This window comes from Haemaphysalis longicornis, unplaced genomic scaffold, assembly GCF_048455015.1.
Source record: "Haemaphysalis longicornis isolate Haplotype H1 unplaced genomic scaffold, Haemaphysalis longicornis Haplotype H1 scaffold_9, whole genome shotgun sequence".
NCBI lineage: Eukaryota > Metazoa > Arthropoda > Arachnida > Ixodida > Ixodidae > Haemaphysalis > Haemaphysalis longicornis.
The window spans coordinates 63,132,796-63,152,580 of NW_027526460.1; the positions used below are offsets into that span (position 1 = coordinate 63,132,796).

General features: G+C 47.6%; 1 protein-coding gene across 1 annotated transcript; it reads right to left on the minus strand.

The window, feature by feature from the left end:
• Positions 1 to 4,759: 4,759 nt before the first annotated feature.
• Positions 4,760 to 11,613, minus strand: LOC144151598 (uncharacterized). Its single transcript, XM_077682707.1, has 3 exons — positions 11,492 to 11,613; positions 8,778 to 8,865; positions 4,760 to 5,551 (listed from the first exon to the last, which is right to left on the minus strand). The coding sequence occupies exons 2-3, from the start codon at positions 8,848 to 8,850 to the stop codon at positions 4,998 to 5,000; spliced, it is 627 nt and encodes a 208-aa protein (XP_077538833.1). The 5' UTR covers positions 8,851 to 8,865; positions 11,492 to 11,613; the 3' UTR covers positions 4,760 to 4,997.
• Positions 11,614 to 19,785: the final 8,172 nt, after the last annotated feature.

Consider the following 19,785-nt stretch of genomic DNA (forward strand, 5'->3'; position numbering starts at 1 on the left):
GGGTAAAGGCCGTTGCAGAAGCGAAGAAGACGCAAATCGGCTTCAATCGTGGACTTAACTCGTCGTGATAATCGAGAAGGTTCTGTAAAGCTTCGCTACGAGGTAATAACTTCGATACCAGGTAGCAGCAGGTAAGCGACATTGCAGGTCTTAGAAGCGGCGTTCGGCCTATGCCTTTCGTGCTTTCATGCGGCCGTTTTCTACGTAAAAAATTGGCTCAGCGTGCACTAGTGCTGCAAGGCTGGGAAGAGGGCAGAGCTGGTGGCCCTTCTCCCTCCGTCGTTGAGACCCGGCTGTTCAACCTCACACGGCTTTCCAAACTTGCCGCTGAAAGATCTCCATGACTGGGAGGTCGGGATCGTTTGGTCGGCAGGCTTTCACATCTCTTCCTAAATGGACCGCGTTAGCACGAGCTAGAACCCGCGACAATCGGCTTTGTGAACTCGGCGTCTGTAGCGCCAACTCGGCGTCAGTGCTCCCCACTTCAGGCGCAAACACACGTAAACTCTACAGTTTAATAGCACGCGACAGATCACGCCACGGGCACAGTCGCAAAGAAGCTGGTTTCATAACGCGATGGACCCAATTAAGTTAGACTCCGACCAGGGGAAAAGTTCTTGCCCTGTATCGTCTGTTTCTTCATGCCAAGACGGTCTTTTAATTGTTTTTGTCGTGCCTAATGTGGGGGGATTTGGTTTGCGCTTTTTTGTTCTTTTATTATTTATTGACAACTAACCAAACACATGTTTGCATTTGCCATCCCGTCTCGTAAAGAGTGGGACTGGAAAGCGAGTTGGAATGGCTTTTGCAATCAATGGGCGCCACAATTTGTTGTTAGGTTTACTTATTTTTTTCCGCTTCAAAATTAACCCTTGTTGCTCTAATACTTGCGACAATTCCTATCTGGCCTTTTTTCCTTGTATGTGCTGCGTACTTCATCCCATCACAACCTTTTTTTTTCTTTCCAATTGGCTGCACATGTTTTGTTCCCCGCTGCTGCTACCCCATACCCCTCGGGCCCTTCGTATGGCGCAGTGGTCAGGTTGCCAGATTCATGGCGTAAAGATCCCAGGTTCGATTCCCAGGACCTCCCTAACCAGATTTGTTTCTTGAGGCCCGCCGTCCCAGCACTTGCTCGTTGGATCCTTGCCTCCTCGTCACTTTCCCTCGCAATTCTTGGCCTAGCATTTTCACCCCCTCTACTTCGACGATGACGATAGTTTTGTGGTAACGCTTCATGGCGGAAATAAAAGCTTCAACAGCTCCGCTTTTAAAATCGCCATTTTGTCTCGCTCTTCCTGACCAAGGCCCTCGTGGACAAGTACTTGTTTTGTGGCGTCAGGTGTTCGGTGATGTAAAAAACCTTATTTATTGTTGGCGTGGAACGTCGATTGCACCCGATGTAAGGCCAGCGTTTCGGATTGTTGGAGCAAATTCAGCTTTCTTTTCAAATGAGCGAGGTTTTCTATAATATGATACAAGGTACTATTGCACCCGATGTAAGCCCAGCGTTTAGCATTGTTGCAGCAAATTCAGCTTTTTTTTTCAAAGGAGCGAGGTTTTCTATAATATGATGCTCGGTACTTTTAGTTTCCTCACGGTGCGCCACGTCTATACCAGCATGGAACTCCAACTAGTCACCTCTCTGTGGCATCAATGCGGGACACCACTCACCCTGCATCACGGGCACGAGTTTAATTTTTCTGTTAATTTGACGAACTTGCTGCTCAGGTTCAGACGCGCGTTTCGTCCACTGGCTCTTTTTGCGAATGTATTTCTTTAAAGCGTCCGCTATTTCTTTCTTCCTCACGGGGAGTGTTAGAGAGTACGAGGCTCTCAGGCATTGCAGCAAACTTACTGCAAAGAGCTTCCACCTCCTTACATAGCCCTGCACTGTTATGCATGGTAGCAACACAACGTGAACGAAATAGCAAATATAATTTTTGGGGGCGACGGTACGGCAAATGTAGTGACGCAATCACGCAGCTGCATAGCAGTGACAACTAACCTGGAAGGATGAAACAGCGTGCCAATCAGGTTAGTGTTCGCTTGTCGTGAACTGCGTTGACAAGTGGAAGTTTCAAGTGGGTGGCCTTGATGTAGTAGGTTTCAGGGTGAGGAGGAAGGATAAGTGATGACTATGTTGAGGTGGAGCGGTGACTCGCCACTTCAGCCGCAGCTCCGTATTATCTGGTACACATTTGAGGGGATCGCTTGTTGCAAGTTATTTAAACTGGCGTGGTCCCTACTCTCCAGATTCTCAACGGCTGAAACTGGGCAGTAAATATTGCAATGCTTCCTATGGGTTGCTTTGTATTGAAATATATTTATAGCATTCCATTGAAAACACAGCGATGGTATATGGTATCAAAAATAACTTTAGGTACAGGTGTAAAACATTTCGCTAAGGGTAGGGCAGCCATTAGGGCCGGCTAAACTAAATGTTCGTACAAGCGGGAGCTTTTGCTCCACGAGCCTTCTTTTTAAATGCACAGCATTTCTTAGCCTCGCCTGTTCCTGCGTCGGACGGTGTCAACAGTTTCGCGTCCGCAGCAGGTGCGCCTCTCCTTCCCTCCTCTCTCTCAACAGCAGCTGGCGCGCGCATGCGTCGTAGTCAGCCCGTTCGCTCCGTCGCGGTCTCGGCCTAACAGGTGCGTGATAGCAGCGCGGTGGGTCGTGGAAGGGCGCTCGCTGCTTTTGCATGCGCGCTCTCCCCCCCCGTACTGCTCTCCCTCTACTGCGAGCGCTGCAAATATAGCGGCTAGCGGTCGCTCGTGTTGCAGTCACTGCGTTGCTCCTTCCTTCCTTGGTTGACGCTCGTGCCCACGTTTACTCGTGTCTGCTACTCCAGCATCAAGGAAGAAGCGATGGAAGCAACACTGCCTTCAATCAGTACTGAGGCCCCAATGCTCTGCATTTACTCGTGATCCCCTCGCGGGAAGGCGCGGGAATTTTTTTTTACTTAGGTCACGTCTTCAATTTTCTAGTTTACTTTTCCTATATAAGCTCTAAACACTTTGGCTCCGTGAAGATGAACATTGCGTTCACATGTATACGGAGATATAAATCGCACTCCAACACAGAGAGCCGAATTGTTTTTGTTTCGATTCAGGACACCACCAGATTCGATCATTTTGAGTAGACTCCCCCACAAAGCCTGCCTACTAAATGCTTCGTTCACAAAACCTCAAAGTATAAAATAGTTGCGTATGAGTTATTGCATAGATTTCTGTTTCTGAGAACAAGGTTTTTGATCCCATTGATCAATATCTACATTTCCTATTGCATTTTACCCTTTTTTCTGACAGCTTTGCATGTTTTTTATCATATCGGCGGTCTTTGCTCGTTCACTATGCTTCACACACTCCATCGGTAGCATACTAGTCTTTTCTCGAGGCATCATATACGCGCTTGTAACGTACAGGTACGCAGAAACTTTCAATGACCACTTACGTGAATTCAGAGTTTGTAACCTACATGCCCAGCAGGTTGACTTTTGGGCATCCGCGATCGCCACTGTGGAACAGCTGCACAAGCGTTTAATGGAGGCCTAAATAAATTGTTGGCTGGTACGTCTACTGGAAGCCGGAATGAAATTGTCTAGATGACTTTGCAATGTCGAATAGTCCTTCTTGCGTTACAAAAGAACGCTATCTCATATATCTGATTCCGGCGTGCTTTGTACATTTACAGTGACAAGTGGATATTGAGATATATTTTATAGCGACAAGCGGATACTGGCTAAATTTTGAAAACATCTGGTCCTGCAAGCAGCAGTAATAGCCAGGAGTATCTGTGTCTGCAATGAGACATACGCATTGGTTATTTAAGAATGGACGTTCACTCTCTGGTTGGCGAACAGCAGAAAAGCCGGAAAGGAAAACAGGCAAGATTAATACGCGGTACCACCCTAAAAGTACCAAAATAGGCCCAATAGCCGCTTGTAACTACCGCATTATGGCCTACGGGCGGTCGGTTAGAGTCGGTATTAGAGACAGCATTAGAGACGGTAATTTGTACGTGGGCTCAACTGATTACCACGATATGTGCAGTCATAAAACATATAAACTTTCGCCAATAGCACTCGACACGTTTCCCGCACCAGATTCAAGCTGAAGTAAATAGTTTTCTACCAGCCAAATTCTATACCTCAGTAATATCTGTCGGGACATGCCTATTTTTGCTGAGAGTCCGAATACTGCGCGATTGATGACATTTCGGCTGCGTGAACTGTGGCCTCTGGGGGCGTGCGAGTGAAATTGAAAATTGCATTAGAGGAAGAGTTGACTGCAGTAACATCCCAATTCGATGCTTGCAGTAAATGAGCGAAAATGTTGCATGCAATACAGCGATGTGAATCCAATATAATCAACTGTTTTGTTTCCAACGTACATGACAGGTGTCACACCCAGGGCAAAACAAAGTCGTCGAAAGCATTTGTAGGAGCTATAGCCTGCATGTAGTGCTATAGGAACTATTGTGCACATGACAAAAGCCTGCCTGGTAAGAAAACAACCCAGCGTAGCATGCTACGATACTTCAGCTTCCCGTACGTTCTCCAACCGAATATTTATTTGCTCAAATGCTAGTATAAATGCACAAGAAGAGGCCAGGTGAACGCAAGAACCGCACCATTCAATTCCGTTAGAAAGAGTTTCTAAACCCTAAGCTGTACCGAAAGCAAAATTGAGGACATTTGGAGCAACGAGGCCAAAAGTTCCTATAGGCAGGAAGGTAAAGGGGTAGAAATAACAATACGGTGTGAATAAGACGTTTAAAAGTTCTGGTATAGTTGCTGACAGCAGTATTTCAGGTATGTAGGATATCTATACTCGACACCCAGTTGAATCTACTCAAAAATGCACTTCCAACGCTGGAGGGAGCTCAGTCGCCTCCTCAACTGTGTTTCTTAGGAAAGTAACGACCCTCCTAACAAGGTGCACCAAGTAGCCACAGTCATAGCATTTCGCCGGTTACACCCACAAGCATAGTACAGGCTATCGAGTTGGCAGATCTTTCAGAGTAGCGAGAAAAGCCTGAACGAAGGTGTCATTCCACGCCTCCCTCAAGACGCCACCAAAAATCTTGCTGAGAATCATGGTCATGGTGTTTACGGTGGGGCCAGCACCCAACACGCGTAATGAGAGCTCTTCGGTGGCTGAGGGGGCATAGTCGCTCAAGTGCAGAATCACTCCTTCGTTAGCCGAATAAGAGTTCACAAATTCCAACTGCACAGTAAAGCGAGACACCCCGGCGGAAAGCACGATGCTGCCTTCCTTGCCGGAGCACGTTCTCCACGGCACCGAGAGGGCAATGTGGCCGTCGTTGACGAGGTCCATTTGCAGGAGGCGACTACCGTTGAGGCAGTAGGGGATCGCTGGGCCAAACTGGCGGAGATGCTGCCAGCCACGTACCTCCAGGCCGCCGACTTCGAAACCGGGAAAGACTGTTCTGAAGCCTGGTCTCATTGTCTTGGTTTCTTTCGGCATCTTGGCAAGGAACCGTGATTTTGTTGCCTGCACGTCGATGCCCGTGAAGTCGCAGGATGTGTCTGTTAGGAGGAAGAAGTGGGTCTGATCGCATTGCGAGAGGCGTAAACACTTACAACTGTCAAAGGTACAAACAGCGACCACATTTCTTGTCAACCGCATTCTTGTTAGCAGACTAGTAAGGGCTCATTGGTGCGCGAAGTAGCATAGAAAGCCTTTAAAACCAAAACTTTTAACCTCTACGAGCCAACGGTTTCTTCGTGGCGTGCGCGACAAGGAACTCCCAAAGCGGCTGAGGTGGAGGAGGGCGATTTTCACTAACGGAGCACAGTGTAGATGGTGCAGCGAATGGTTACCCAGCGTTCCCGCGCGCGGGTGCCTGCTCGCACCGGCGGGTGCGTTGGCCGGACGTCTTTGTCATCTCCTTTAGCGACGGTTGTTTAGGGACTGTTTTGGCGCAGCTTCGCGTCCACTGCGCGTTTCCTTCGCACGGCTTGATTAACTGCGCGTTTCCTTCGCACGGCTTGATTAACTTGTACGACAGCACCTCCTGGGTAACCCGGACCCGAGGGAATTAAGTGGTCGTACGTCAAAGATACATTACGGATTGGTTTGCGAGGCGGGAAAACAAAATGCAGAGGCCGCATACAGACATCTAACCGCTAAAGAAACCCTACCTTTTGCGCGCTGCTTGCCACGAATGGGATTCCGTTTTCTAAATTGGTGAATACCAATTCGGTCGTGTTTTAAGAGGTATTATAAAAGTCGAAAGGAGCAACTGCTTCTGTTAAATATCCATTATAAAAGTTCCTTCAGCTTTCTCACAATTCTCCAACATACTAAACTAACTAGTTTAAATCCGAATAATTGAGAATCACTAAGCTCACATGCCGAATTGTTTTGGTGTCTGCGCTTGTGTCGCGCGGTGGTGTAGCCCCGAACTTGCACATGAGGAAGGGTAGCTTCCGCTGTCTCACCCATCTAAAGACGCTCGTCTCCATTTTCTTTCTGCCGACGCACAGCCGGGCAACAGCGGCGGCGTCCGCCGCTCTAGCACGGCCGTGGCCGACGCTGCTACATCCGGGACGCCACCCCCGCGAAATCCAGGTAACGGCTGGCAGAATCTCTGGTTTCCCTCTTTGTAGAGCCACGTTTCTGAATTCGAGTGACGTCGCATGGGCAGATGTCGCGGGTGTCGTTTAAAGCTTTGCTTTCCAACCACCTTCGCCCCGTGGATTGGAGCCAATTTTTTATGACGAATATTCACGCTGCTGTATGCTATGAGTGGTATTTCTGTCGTTAATAAGTGTAAACGATAAAAACTGTTGTAAATGATATTACGACGTGAATATGTAAATAAATTTGTTTCATAATTCATTTCTGTGGGTCCGTTGTCGCTTTGAGGGATATCTGATCTCTTTTCAAACGGCCCTTTTGAAGTACGGTATTTGCTCGCGCATTGAACGAACGTTTTTTCGCGTAAAACGGAAGCAAACTTGACGGTGTGTTTCTTATGCGGGGTAATTTGCCGGAAACGTTTTCGGAGGAACGAAAGGAGGCCGCAACGAAAAAAAAAATAATGAATTAGATAACCTACTTTTTGCAGTAAACATAAGCGTACACAAGTGGTAAACCAACAGCGTTCTTATTGAACTACACTCGCGTTCGTTTGTCAAGACTTCACTTCGCCAATTCCTAAATGTCTATTCTATACCGGCAGGACGGTTCCCATACTCAACTGCTTACTCCACTTAAAACTCACCGTATAACTGACATTTCGGCCCATCGCCAACTGAAAGGTGCAAGACGAGCAGAAAAGCAAGGAAGTGACAACACTATCCCAAATATTCTATGGTAATTGGGAGAAGAAAGTGTTCGTTAAAGATACCGCAATTGGAGGAGTCACTTCACTCGATGAAAGTCTCGCAGGCGGTGCCAAATTGATGGCACCGCCGTTCCGGTCTCAAGGCGGACCCTCTTTGTCCCCAACAATCCTGCTCCGCCTGACATGCCCGCCGCGTGCCTCTAAGGTTTTCAAACACGGCACGATCAATCTGTGCGGCACCTGCCTGCCACGCGTGCTGCGGGAGGAGGGGACGAAGAAACATCCCCCTCGCGAGGGGCACGATCAAATGCACAGCATTTCCGAGGGGGTGCGCCGGCAAGTCGTATGGATTACGTATTGGTTGTTGGTTTTCTTGTTACACGCTGCACGTCATCAAATTTGCGGTGGGCTACAGCGGGGCGTCCCGGCAGCACGAGACGCGACCAGCGCTGCTGGTCTCTCGATCATAGTCTCGATCGCGGGACCTGTGTCGCCATCTTGCGGAGGCGCGTGACAACTTATGGCGGGTCTCTCGATCATAGTCTCGATCGCGGAACCTGTGTCGCCATCTTGCGGAGGCGCGTGACAACTTATGGCGCTTTCGAAACAAACCATAAATGAGTGAAGGATATAAGGCGCTATCGGTGCATCGAAATCCGTGTTGGTTGCGTGGCTCAATCGGTAGTGCGCCCGGCACTTGCCGTTCCGCCCGCGGCGTCATGGGTTCGAATCCGGGCGCCGGAAACTGTTGTTTCTTTTATAGTGTAGTGGCCTGGCTGCGGACTAGGCCGAACGCCGCGTGACATTGTGAGTTACTAAAATGCTATGCATTTAAAAAAAGTAGGGCTAGATCCTCAGCGGACTGAGTCGACTGAGCTTCGCATTACGTCGCATTACGTCGCCGTTACTGGCTGTCGCACGACTCCGCGCCGGAGTGTTTGTCCGTTTTTACTCCGAGAGATGGCTCTCGGTTACTTGCGCTATCATCCTCAGCGGGCGCGACTGAACAGGGAAAGCTACAGTACGGCCATTCGTGGTGCTGCAGGGTTGAAAAGTTGGAGGTGTGTTTATTACGCGGGAAAAAAAAAAGAAACCTAATTTTGATGACTGAAGTTGGGGGTACGTTCATTACGCGAGTGCGCTCATTACGCGAGTAAATACGGTAATGTCTGCAGCCGCCTCTGGAGAACCGATCTGTGCGAGCATGTCTAACCACCATCGGCGTTCACTTCAATGTAACCTTTTATTTCAAACTGTAACCAGAGTCATTGGAATGTGTCCGAAATGAAATTTTTGAACGATCCGAAATGTTTCGGGCTGACCTGTTTGAGCATGCCGAGAGCCCGTCGGTGCTGACTTCAATGCAAACGTTTATCTGAACCCTCACCTGGAGTCATTTTTATGTGCGTAAAGAGATATTTTTGAAGCACACGAAATATACATGCCGGGAACAAACTGCTTACCTGGGAGGGAAGGCTGACCACTCACAGCCACCACCACGAGCAGAACAGAAAGTCCGACATTGAGGAACGTCATCGTTTCTCTCAGAGTCTGGAATGATATTTCCAGTTTCAATTCTCCATTCCTTTACCTGTGATTTTCAATACAGTGTTTACGCGGGAAACTTACAACGTCTGAGTACAAAGGATCCATGCGCGTCCTCCGCTTTTTTTTTTACAAAAGACAGCATAATGAGGGGATCCAAATGCATCACCAGTGAAAATGATCGTACACAGTGTTTGGGTCGAAATGTTTCTCTGTATGTATCGAATACACATACAAAGCCAGGAATGATGTACTGAGAGTACCGGCAAGACATAGTCTGTTGTCATTGTAAAGGTGCTCGGCCAGAAAGTTCCCAAGTATTTATACTGCTATTGTAGCTTCTCGAAAAAATTAAAATGGCACACAAATTTTAATTGATGTTTAAGCACAAGACAAAATTTTTCTATCCGTTATCTCGTGACCGAAGGAACAGCAAGTATTAAGGCCGAGAGACACCGGGTTGCAACGTAACTTCAGGATATATTTCGCCCACAATCTAGATGCTTGACTAGACCTGTAAAGCTTGCAGGCATTCGTCTGTTCCATCGGCGAAAAGATTTAACTTATATGGCCGTGTACAAAGTGTAGAATTTGAGCCAGAAAACTAATATACCGAACAACTGACCCGGTGGAGAAGCAACGTTCATGCATACATTATTACAGTTGTGAATTTATTGTAATTTGAAGTTTGAAGTGTGTTAGGAATTTTTCAAACAATACAGCACATTAATTGGTAAGGAATACAGAAACAGGTCCTATAGTTTATCACTGTAGGAAGAGCTCTTGTTAAAAAGTATATAAGAACAGGTAAAAGATGAGCAGTAAGAATAAATAAGCAGAATATAACGTAGATTTATATAAAAATCAATTGGACACAGAAAAACGAACACAATGCGAGCATAATCGTTCAGTATAATTAGGCCAAACATTCACAGTGGTGGTTAAAAAAACCAGACCAAAAATGTCGGAATATAAAGTAAAAGGAGGGAATTGGGGCAAAGAGAAAAGGCTGATTTGTTAAGCCGTGATAACGCAAACGGAACATACATAAAAACAGAATTACTGTAAATGCATTTAGCACAACACGTAACGGGAATCAATCAAGCAAACTCAAACACTGACATGAATTAAGCAAAAACGCACAAGGCAGCGGTGGTCAAGTGGGGACACACAACCTGACGGATAATATAAAGTCCTTTTACATGTTTTCTTTGGATTTATAGGGTGTAAGCGAATGAAGGACTGTTCAAGAAGAAACGTTCAAGAGATGTCTGAAAACATGATTATGGATTTCGACTTTTTAGGATGAGGGCAGGTTGTTCCACAACCTTATCATATTGAATTCAACCGACTGCTTTGCGTAGCTCCTACGGACTGGGGGAAACATGAAGCTATTTCGCATTGAAAACCACGTGTTTTTTTTTTTTGGTAGGAATGAGAAGTTTAATTAGAATAATTCCATACTTTGTTCTCTATAGGCTTGTGTCACGAAGGCTAGCGCTATCGATTTAGTTTTCGTTGAAGGCGAATGTACATCCTTCCTAATTTTCACCGAGCCCACAGCTCATGCATGCTTGTTCTGTTATTTGTGCGGCCGATGTTTGGAATATCCACCAACACTTGTGCTGGTTTATGGGCTTCGGGAACAAAGAGAACGATTATAACGCCATGAAGCTTTCGTCCTTTATTTTTCACTCCCAGAGATTAACCGTTCTAATATCGCACCTGACCAGCACTGGACTAAGAGTGTCAATAGATAAGACAAAAACATAGCGTTTAACATGCGTGCGAACTGCAAAAAGAACAAAGTGGTTTGAAAAGGCAGGTTATTACAGGAATTCATAGTGGTGAAACAGCGCGCAAAAAACCAGGACAGAAGGAACAGGACAACAACACGAGCGCTCTCTTCCTTCTGTCCTGGTTTTTTGCGCGCTGCTTCACCACTATGAATCTGTACCAACTGGCCCAGTTCGCGACACTTTTGAACTTTATTACAGGAATGTGTTAGCTTGAAATGTTTTTAAAATATAGCTGATATGGTTTAGGAACGTTAGCAGAATTGAAGCAAACTGCAACGTAGCTACGTCTACGGAAAAAGACAGAACGAACTGCTGACGCTGCTCTTCCCATAACGAAGGTTTTGCAGAATTCATGTTTATAACGTCAGCTGCCAAAACCAACCTTTGGAACTTCACAATGCGGGCAATCCATATACCACCACTATTGTGCGTTGCGTTACTACCGGCGACATGTTAACGCCAGTTTGTGTAGCACTACGTGCCCCAAAAATAGCATGGCAACTCTCTGGTGGTCAGTTCAGGAAATCATTCGCACCTACCAGTTCCCACTACGTCGTTTGAGAATGAGTAACATGCAGCTTTGCATGCGCCCGCATCTCAATCGCGGTGAAAAGGCACAGCATTCAGCTGTCTCACATCTAGAACATCATCGAACCTTCGAAATATCCTGAGCAGGAAACATTCCACCTTTTACATACTCCTTCCTTCACTTGACCTAGGGTCCCTCTGCCCAAAAAAGATCTCTCATTCTCTCTCGATCTATTTAAAAATAAAATGCTGTTTACAGCTCAAAGGTTGCAGAAATTCGGGGGTGGCCTCAGTGTATACCTCACCTTGGTCTACGTTTCGATTATGCCGAGAATCTTAGCCAGAAAAGTCGGTGGGCCAAATGACTGCTCGAACTTGCTTCAATCAGGGCACCAATCCCGGGAGGAACGACTGAGGGCAGCTTCGGAGTGCCGTTTTATAAGGGGATTTGAGGATGTGGCTAATTACTTCCGATAGCCGGCACGCTGCGGCAAGCGCTCGAAACGGCAATCGCTCGGCGCAACTTGTAGCGATATCTATAAAGAGCTCGCCAGACGTCGTATCCGTGGCTGTCTACGTAAGGGCAAATTGGTCGCTCCTGACGCTAGTTCCGAAGGTCACGGCATGAGTTCTACCCCGCTATCTCGACGATTAGGACGGAGTTCTTGCTTTCCGCGGGCACTATTAGCGGGCGCAGTATTTTCGTTGGCTGCGTCGCCGCCCTAATTGGCCATTGGTGTATTCGCACCCGTCAGAAGGATGTTTTCATGGACGCGAGAGGATATTGGTATCGCGGTTCTCGTTATAGCACAGGAAGTTGTGCCATAACAATAGGGTGCCGTGTGTTTGAAGAATTCCAAAAAGAATTTGAAAAAAAAAATCGGAGGTTTACCACTGAGTTTTTGCAAAAGGAGGAGTGATCTTTTCGACACCGAATGTGCAGGTCACGGTGCCATATAATGATCGTCGGAGTAGGATGTAGAGTCATGGACTATTCAAATACGAACCGCGGAGCGCATGACCGATGGTACCAGTGCATCACCTTGCAGCGGAAGTCAAAAACGCACGGACATGTGCAGTTGAGATGGCAGGAGCGAGGCTGCGTGTCCCACTGCAATATGTTACCTTCTGCTCACCCGCATGCTTGCCTCGTCGCCATGCCGCAAGAGCGCTGCATGCACTGAAAGTGCCACCACCGCTGCAGCTGAAGGTGTTGGTCGCGTTGAGAGCAATGCGGCGGCAAGTGCTTGCGCGGGAACCGCGAGCACGCTATTGTAAGGCATACTGCTGAGCTCATCATGCTTTCTTGATAACCTGCGCACAAAAATCGAGACAGAAAAAACTGAATGCCGCCTAAATTTTGATGGCAGTGGGAGTGATGCAGTGGCTTGGGAATTTAACAATGAGCTGGCCGCCAATAATGCGCCGTTGTTTAACGGAGTCATGGCTGAGTCATTTTCAGAATTCGGGGCTTGTGGCAAACAATAGATATGCCACGAGAATCCGTCTCCAATAATATACATTAACTGCAAGCGTTGTGTGGGCTGGGAAAATTACGGGCAGAATTCTACTATTAACAAAAATAAAGAGGATATGCAGGTCCAACTATTCTAGGGCCAGTTGCCCTTGCAAAATAATTCGGCGACCGATTTTTTCGTGTTTTTTTTTTTTTGCAAGGCACCCCAGTGCTTGCAGAAATCGGCGGAGCATGCAGCACTGAGCATGGTTTGGGCGTGACTCAGGTTTTCATCGTTTTTTCCTGAAGTTACTGCACCCCATATGCAAAGCTATGTCGGCAATGTGACGCCGGCACACACGGGGAGCAGGCGCTCGTGTCATCCGAGCGCACAGTGGCCGCAGATGCAAACTAGCGCGGCATCGCTAACAATTGTTTTCAGCGCTTTTGCCGCATCGCGACAAGGCGAGCATGCGAGCAAAGAGAATGCAATATATCGCAGTGGGACACGCAGCCTCGATCCCACCATCTCAAGTGCGCATGTGCGTGCGTTTTCCACGGCCACTGCCAGGTGACGGCACCGGTATATCTTCGGCCACGCGCTCCGCGGTTCGTATTTGAATTGTTCATGACTGTACAATACCTTGCCGCTCGCCGTTCACACGTATCGTGTAGGGGCTTCTTTTCCCTCCTTAAAGACTAGCATACTTGAGAAAGCAGGCTCACCTGACAGGCCCTGATGGGGTTCGATACTCGAATTGTGTGTACAAATGTGAAGACTGAGTTGCTCCCCGCATTCAAAAACTATGCACCTAGTGTCAATATTGTGGTTCATGAAGCCGACATCTTGAGGCAGGCCCTGAGTGCTTCTGTGAGCCATGAGAACTTTGAAATCTGCAACATTGGTGAACCTTGGTCGTACTAAGGTATCTTGCTCTCTCTATTCGTACGGTAAAAGTCGAAAGGAAATTTTCAGTTGTGACAGCAATCAGGAGAAATGAGCGCGCTTCTACCAGCTACCGAAACTGCCTTAAATATGCTGGTTGTAAGACGTTCTGAGGCCGTAATTTGCACACACGTACGTGTTTTGAGTTGAAGTGTTTGTTGAGAACTAAACACGCGCAGACAGGGCCCGTCTAGAAAAAGAGAGGAAGACGAGGATCGGAGGCGCCTGTTGCCTCGAAGTCCGCTCCATCTACTTTTCGGGAGCCTGACACTGGTCTTCCCGTTCCTTTCGACACAGTAATTTTTCTTGCGTCTAAAGAGTGTTATAACAATAAATGAACGTATTTAAACAATTTTTATTGCAGCTCCTGAAAAATGCGAAATCGAAAATCTGGACATTATCCGAGGAGCGTATACTAAATTAGCTCTACAGCTTCTTCAAGCTACTTCAGTTGCCAACCTTTAGCGGCGGAGCCGCTTAACCTTGAGTTTGGTCCGGTGAAAAAACTCCGCCGCCTGTAAATAGTGCACCACTGCAGATAGGGTACTACGCCACTGAAGCCTGCTTTCACGCCTGCTCGAGTGTGAGCACATTAGGCCAATGCTTATGCGCACCCCTTACTATACCATTTTAAATATGATAGTGTTTGTTGGGCCACTCAAGAACAAAAAATTACGCCCACCTCCCCTCGCGGGCACCCTGGTGTGATGCGACGCTGAGGGGGGTTCAAGCGCACGCGGAGAGCAACCGTCGACCGAAAGGCCGCCGGAGAGCGGCACACCGGTTATATGCGCAGCGCGCCCGAAGGAGAGGAGACCGCGGAAGAGAGAGTTACTGCACATGCGCGGGTGCCAGTGCGTCTGCCGCGCCTATGACGCAACACAATCCAACACAATCCACTTTAATCCAATCCAAATCCAATCCAAGCCAAGCCAAGCCAAGCCAAGCCAAGCCAAGCCAATCCAATCCAATCCAATCCAATCTAATTCAAGTCACGCCAAACCAATCCAATCAAATTCAATCCAATGCCCCTCGCGAGAGAGTGTTCGCTATCGGAGAGGAGAGGGGGTGAGCGGCGGAGAGCGCAGCTGGCGCGGCGAGGAGAATGGGTGACGGGTGGACGCCGACAACGCCGGATGGATGCAGGGTCAAGGCGAGTGAATGAGATGCGTTCGCATCTGAAAGTGGCGCTGCTTGTACTAGTGGTGCGATGCTGCAGTAACAGCGCAGCGGGGGGTCGACCTAGTCTATTTTCCCCGGATCCACTGTTAGTGGGGGGGAACGACCGGAACGTTCTTGTAAAATCGGTCTAAACTTGGCCTCACGCCTCAACACTCAGCCTAGCCTAGCAATAACATCGCAAAACTTAACCAAACTTAGCAAATCCTCGCAAAATCTAGAGAAAGATATCAAAACCGGAAGAAGCTAGGTGGACCCCCGGCTTCGCTGTTTCTTCAGCCTCGCACCACTAGTGCAAGCTGGGCCAATTTGTTTCTGTGGGAATTCAAAACACCTAGGAACAGCTTCGCGAGGTGTATCATGTTAGCCAAGTCAAACCATTCAAGTACCACCCGCTGACGGTCGTCCTCCCTATCGCCTTGGCTACCAACACCTTGGCACCTACAACCCTCGCCAACGCGTACCACTGAAACCCAGCGCTGATACCTCCGCCGTCCCAATACCAGGAATATCTACCCCGTTCATGACCAACATCACCGACATGCCAGCATCCGAGCGGGTAGCAAGATGCTTCAAGTGTAACCGCGACAAATCTGCTACGTGCACGCAGCCTATTAGTATCACTTTAAACCGGCATTCGGGATTACCTGTTTAGACAACCAAGGAAACAAGCTGACTTCTGTCACCACCATGACAAAAGACACTGCCACCGCAGAAGAATTCGCCGTAGGTGGCCCATGCAGCTACATCTGCACGAGGCTTTCTCACCCAGAATTGACACGTGGGGGTGAAAGGCGAAATTTTAAGGCCGTGAGAGATGTCTGCATTAGTACTCCCATGTGCTAGTTGCTACGATCGAGCATAATTGGTGCACTCCATACAGTTGAATCAGATTGAATCAACCATTTTACTTCCAACGTAAATGTCACGTATTGCGTGCAGGGCACAAAAGGGTTTTCGAAAGCTTTTGGTTGAGCCTGTATATGATAGCAGTGCACTAGCAAACGATGCGCGTGCAATGAACGCTGTTCTAAAGGTAAATTCTCACTTCAAAACGACTTTAAACGAGAGTGGCGTGCTAGAATAGGCCAGCTCAAGGCGTTCTCGACCTAAATGTTTCTCCAACCAGATACTAGCACCAACGCGCAGAAAAGAGGCTCAGCGCGTCAGCGTTGAACTTGAAACCACATAGCCCGCCATTTAATGTCAACAGAAGAAGTTTAAGAACCCTTCTCGTTACCGAACACAAAATTGGTGACGTTCTGAAAATTAATCACTCAACTATGGTTATTGTGCAAGGGCAAAAAAGCACTACAAAGAACAGTACAGTGTGACCAAGCTCTTGATAAATACTGGCACAGATACCGCGGCGTAAAATAAAATGGTGTTTACTTCAGCATTCCTGCTTTCTAGGGTATTTAGGACTGAGCCCATCTCTTCTAACTGCTGCAAAATGCATTGGAAAGGTTAGAGAAAAGCAAGTTGCCCGTTTCTGTAGGTTCGCGGAGCAAAATAAGGATTGTAACAGCTAAGCTCTTGGTGGCGCTGTCTATGAACAGAAAAAATACCTAGAAAAAACCGACCGCACGTGAGCGTCGCCTCTTGAGGAGCGTCCGGCGTCTTCCAGGCTTGCACTTGGGCTTGGGCAACGCGAGAGGCTCGCTAAAAGTGGAAGAAAAAACAATCAAATCAAGAAATTAATATCCAGTTTCAGCGACCGCTGGCAATGGGTGCAGGAGAGTTCACAAAAAAAGACATGTCAATGCACGCTGATAGCGCACATCTTGCCATTCGCATCCGTTCTAACAGATTCAGAGTCACGGGATTCAAACATGAGAGAGTACTATACTTGGCTTGCGGTGGTGGGAGGAAAGGAGAGCGCTCACAAGGGCAGTCAGACCGGGAGTTTCGAGAGGAAATGAGCGTACATTCATACACGAAAACAAGCAGAAAGGAGTAGGAGGAGGTGGAGGAATAAACGTATATTCATTCCTATAAAAGTAAAATTGAACGCAGGATGATCTTCATTGTGTAGCGTTCCTCATCCAGGGTGGGTACCGTCCCTAGTCCAGGATGCCACGGCCCTCAGCTGCTTGTCTGGCCCAGAAGACCAGTCCGTTCTGGTTATCGAGGACCTCACTGGACAGCAGGTGCTCCCACTGCTCCGTCGATAGCGCCAGGACCTCCGGGAGATCCTTCACACGCCGTGTGTCCACATGGTGTATATGTCCGGTACGTCACCTTCGTTTTGATTGTTTAGCTTCAGGAGTATATTAAGCGCCACTGTGGAGATAAGGCCATTCTGAAAATTTCTGCAGGTAGTTAGGTAGTCCGTGATCATAATCGTGCGAGCTTGACATTTCGTGATCGTTGTGGTGGTGAGAGCAATCGCTTCTTCTGCGGAGTCAATGTTTTCAGTCGTCATAGTTGCCGAGCTTAGCTCCTTTCCTTTGGTGCTGGTCACGGTTGTCGCGTGTGCTGCATGGTTAGCGCTTCAATATTTTGCGGCGTCGACGTACCTCGTTCCGCTATCATTACCGCCCGCTTTTTTCATTGCCTTCACCCTGCCATTTCTCCTTCTTTTGTGATAAAGAGGTTGCAGTTTGCGCGGGATATTGGCAACCGTGATCTACTCCCTCAGGCAAAGTGGGAAACGCCTTTTTGGGTTTGGGAATCCAGGTTCACCTCATACCCGTGACGGTGTAAAGTGGCGCGAGCTGTTTCTGTGAGTTTCAGCTGTTCAGTTTGGCTAACCTTGTGTGCCTATCTTCAGTCCTCGCCGGTAGACCCAGCGCCAATTTGTATTTTTGCCTGATGAGGAGGTTGAGTATCGGTTCATAACGAAATGGTTGGACCATCCGTGGTTGATTGCGCAGTCAATGCCATTCAAGCGTTCACTTTTCACTTTTTCTCTTTTTGTTGCATAACGTGTCCATAATTCCTTCTAAGGAGGGCGCACTATAGCGCACCTTTTCTCCCATAAAAGTGGAAGGGCAGTGCTTCTGTATGTGTATATCTTCCATGTTTTCTTGTTTTTGTGATTGATGACGTATAATTTCTTTTAGACAGGGCACATTGTAGCGCACCTTCCTCTGTCCACACGCACGTTTAAAAGCGTAGTGCAATGTTCTGTACTTGTTACTCCGATGAAGACTGGTCCTCCAGGCGAAATCACAGTAAACCTTCTTTGAGATGTGCGTCGGACTCTACTTTTTTATATATATATATATATATATATATATATATATATATATATATATATATATATATATATATATATATATATATATATATATATATATATATATATATATATGCTGTCCACTAGCAGCAACCACCATGACACTATGAAGAGAACAGAAGCCAGGAGTTTTAATGACATCCTCTTTTCCTCTTAAAGCTGAAAGAAGATTTTCTACTTCGAGATTTTCTTATTTGACCATTTCTTCTCGAGTCCAAAGCTCAACGCGGCAAGAACTCCGTGCAGGGGACACAAACAGTTTTCTCAGTTTTTTTAACTGAAAGCGACGAAATTCTACTAGTTAAGTTACCTGCACCGCCTGCGGTGGTGTTCAAACCATTTTTACGTCCGAATGCTTGCATGCCTGTTTTAAATACGTCGGTCAGGTAAAAAAATTAGCTGCGGCTTAGATCGGCAATGCCAGGATATACGTAGCGTGAGCTAAGGGTGAGCTGGTTATTCTTACGTTTTTTATGGTTGTCTAGGATTAGCTGATTTCGTGCTTACTGCTGCTAAAAACGATTTCCAATCTAATCCAATCCAATCCAATCGCGGCGGTGGCGGCTCCGGCGCGCCACCTGTGCGCCATGAGACGTCACTGCTCCTCGCGCATGCGCAGCACGGCTCTCCAGGAGCCACGCGAAACTGCTCAACCTCGGCCATTGTAGCTTACGCTGCAAGCATTGACGCAGTTTGCACTAGTGGTGCAAGGCTAGAGAAACAGCAGAGCTGGCGTACCCTTTCCCTTCGTCGGAGACGGGGCTCTCGCACCTCACATAGTTTTCTGATATTGCCGCTGAAAGTCAACCATCACTGGTAGTCCCAGATTGTTTTGTCCGCAGTGTTTCACATCTCTCCCAAAGTGGAGAGCGTTAGCAGGCGCTAGAACCCGCGGCCACCGACTTGGCCAACAGGGCGTCTGTTGCCCGAAATCGGCGTCTGTGCTTCTCACTTTATGAACGAACGCAGGTAAACTAGGCGAGGAGAATAGCACGCGAGAGATGGCGTCACGAACGCTAGGCAAAGTGCTCTCGAGGCTCACGCGTGCATGCGCTTGATATTTCCTTCTTGTTATTTTCTTTTGCGAGCTCATCACGTGGCGCAAGCTCATGTGCAAGCCTGGCTGGCGCTGGGAGCGTTCCGCACGAGGCGCACGTTCACGTGCGATCGGCCTGTTTTTTGCATGTTTTTCTGGTAACGCTACCCGGCGGAACTAGAAGCTTAAACAGCTCTGCTTTTAAAATGGTATAGTGGAGGATTAGGCTCTTGTCACAATACAGGTCCATGGCCTCAGATGTTGTGGAATGTTTATGTTGCAATGAAAACTTCTGTTAGGTGCCACATACGAGAACAAAAAAGCTATGAACCAAGCTAAAAGTTCAAATGCGTCATCAGCCGCCAGAAGGGACCTTAGGTATTGTCGGCACAAAAGCAACGGCCGAAAAGTTAGTTCCTCAGGCGTATACACTGTGCGAAACGCTGGCACGGTAGTATAGTATTAAATTTCGCCAAATTTCTCATCTTTCCGGTGTGTAATCAATGGACCACCAACTACAAACGAAAGCTACGGAACCGCAATAGACCTGCTAAAGAAACGACTCGGCCAGAGAGCGGTTATTATAAAAGACCACATGAGGAAGCTCCTAAACCTCAGAAAAGTTGAATCCTGGTCATGGCAATAATGTGCTGAAAACAGACGAGCGGACGAGGTAAAGAGAGGGCCACTTTATTGCCTCCTCAGCGACAAGAATCGTTCAAAAAGCACTAATCAGGATGT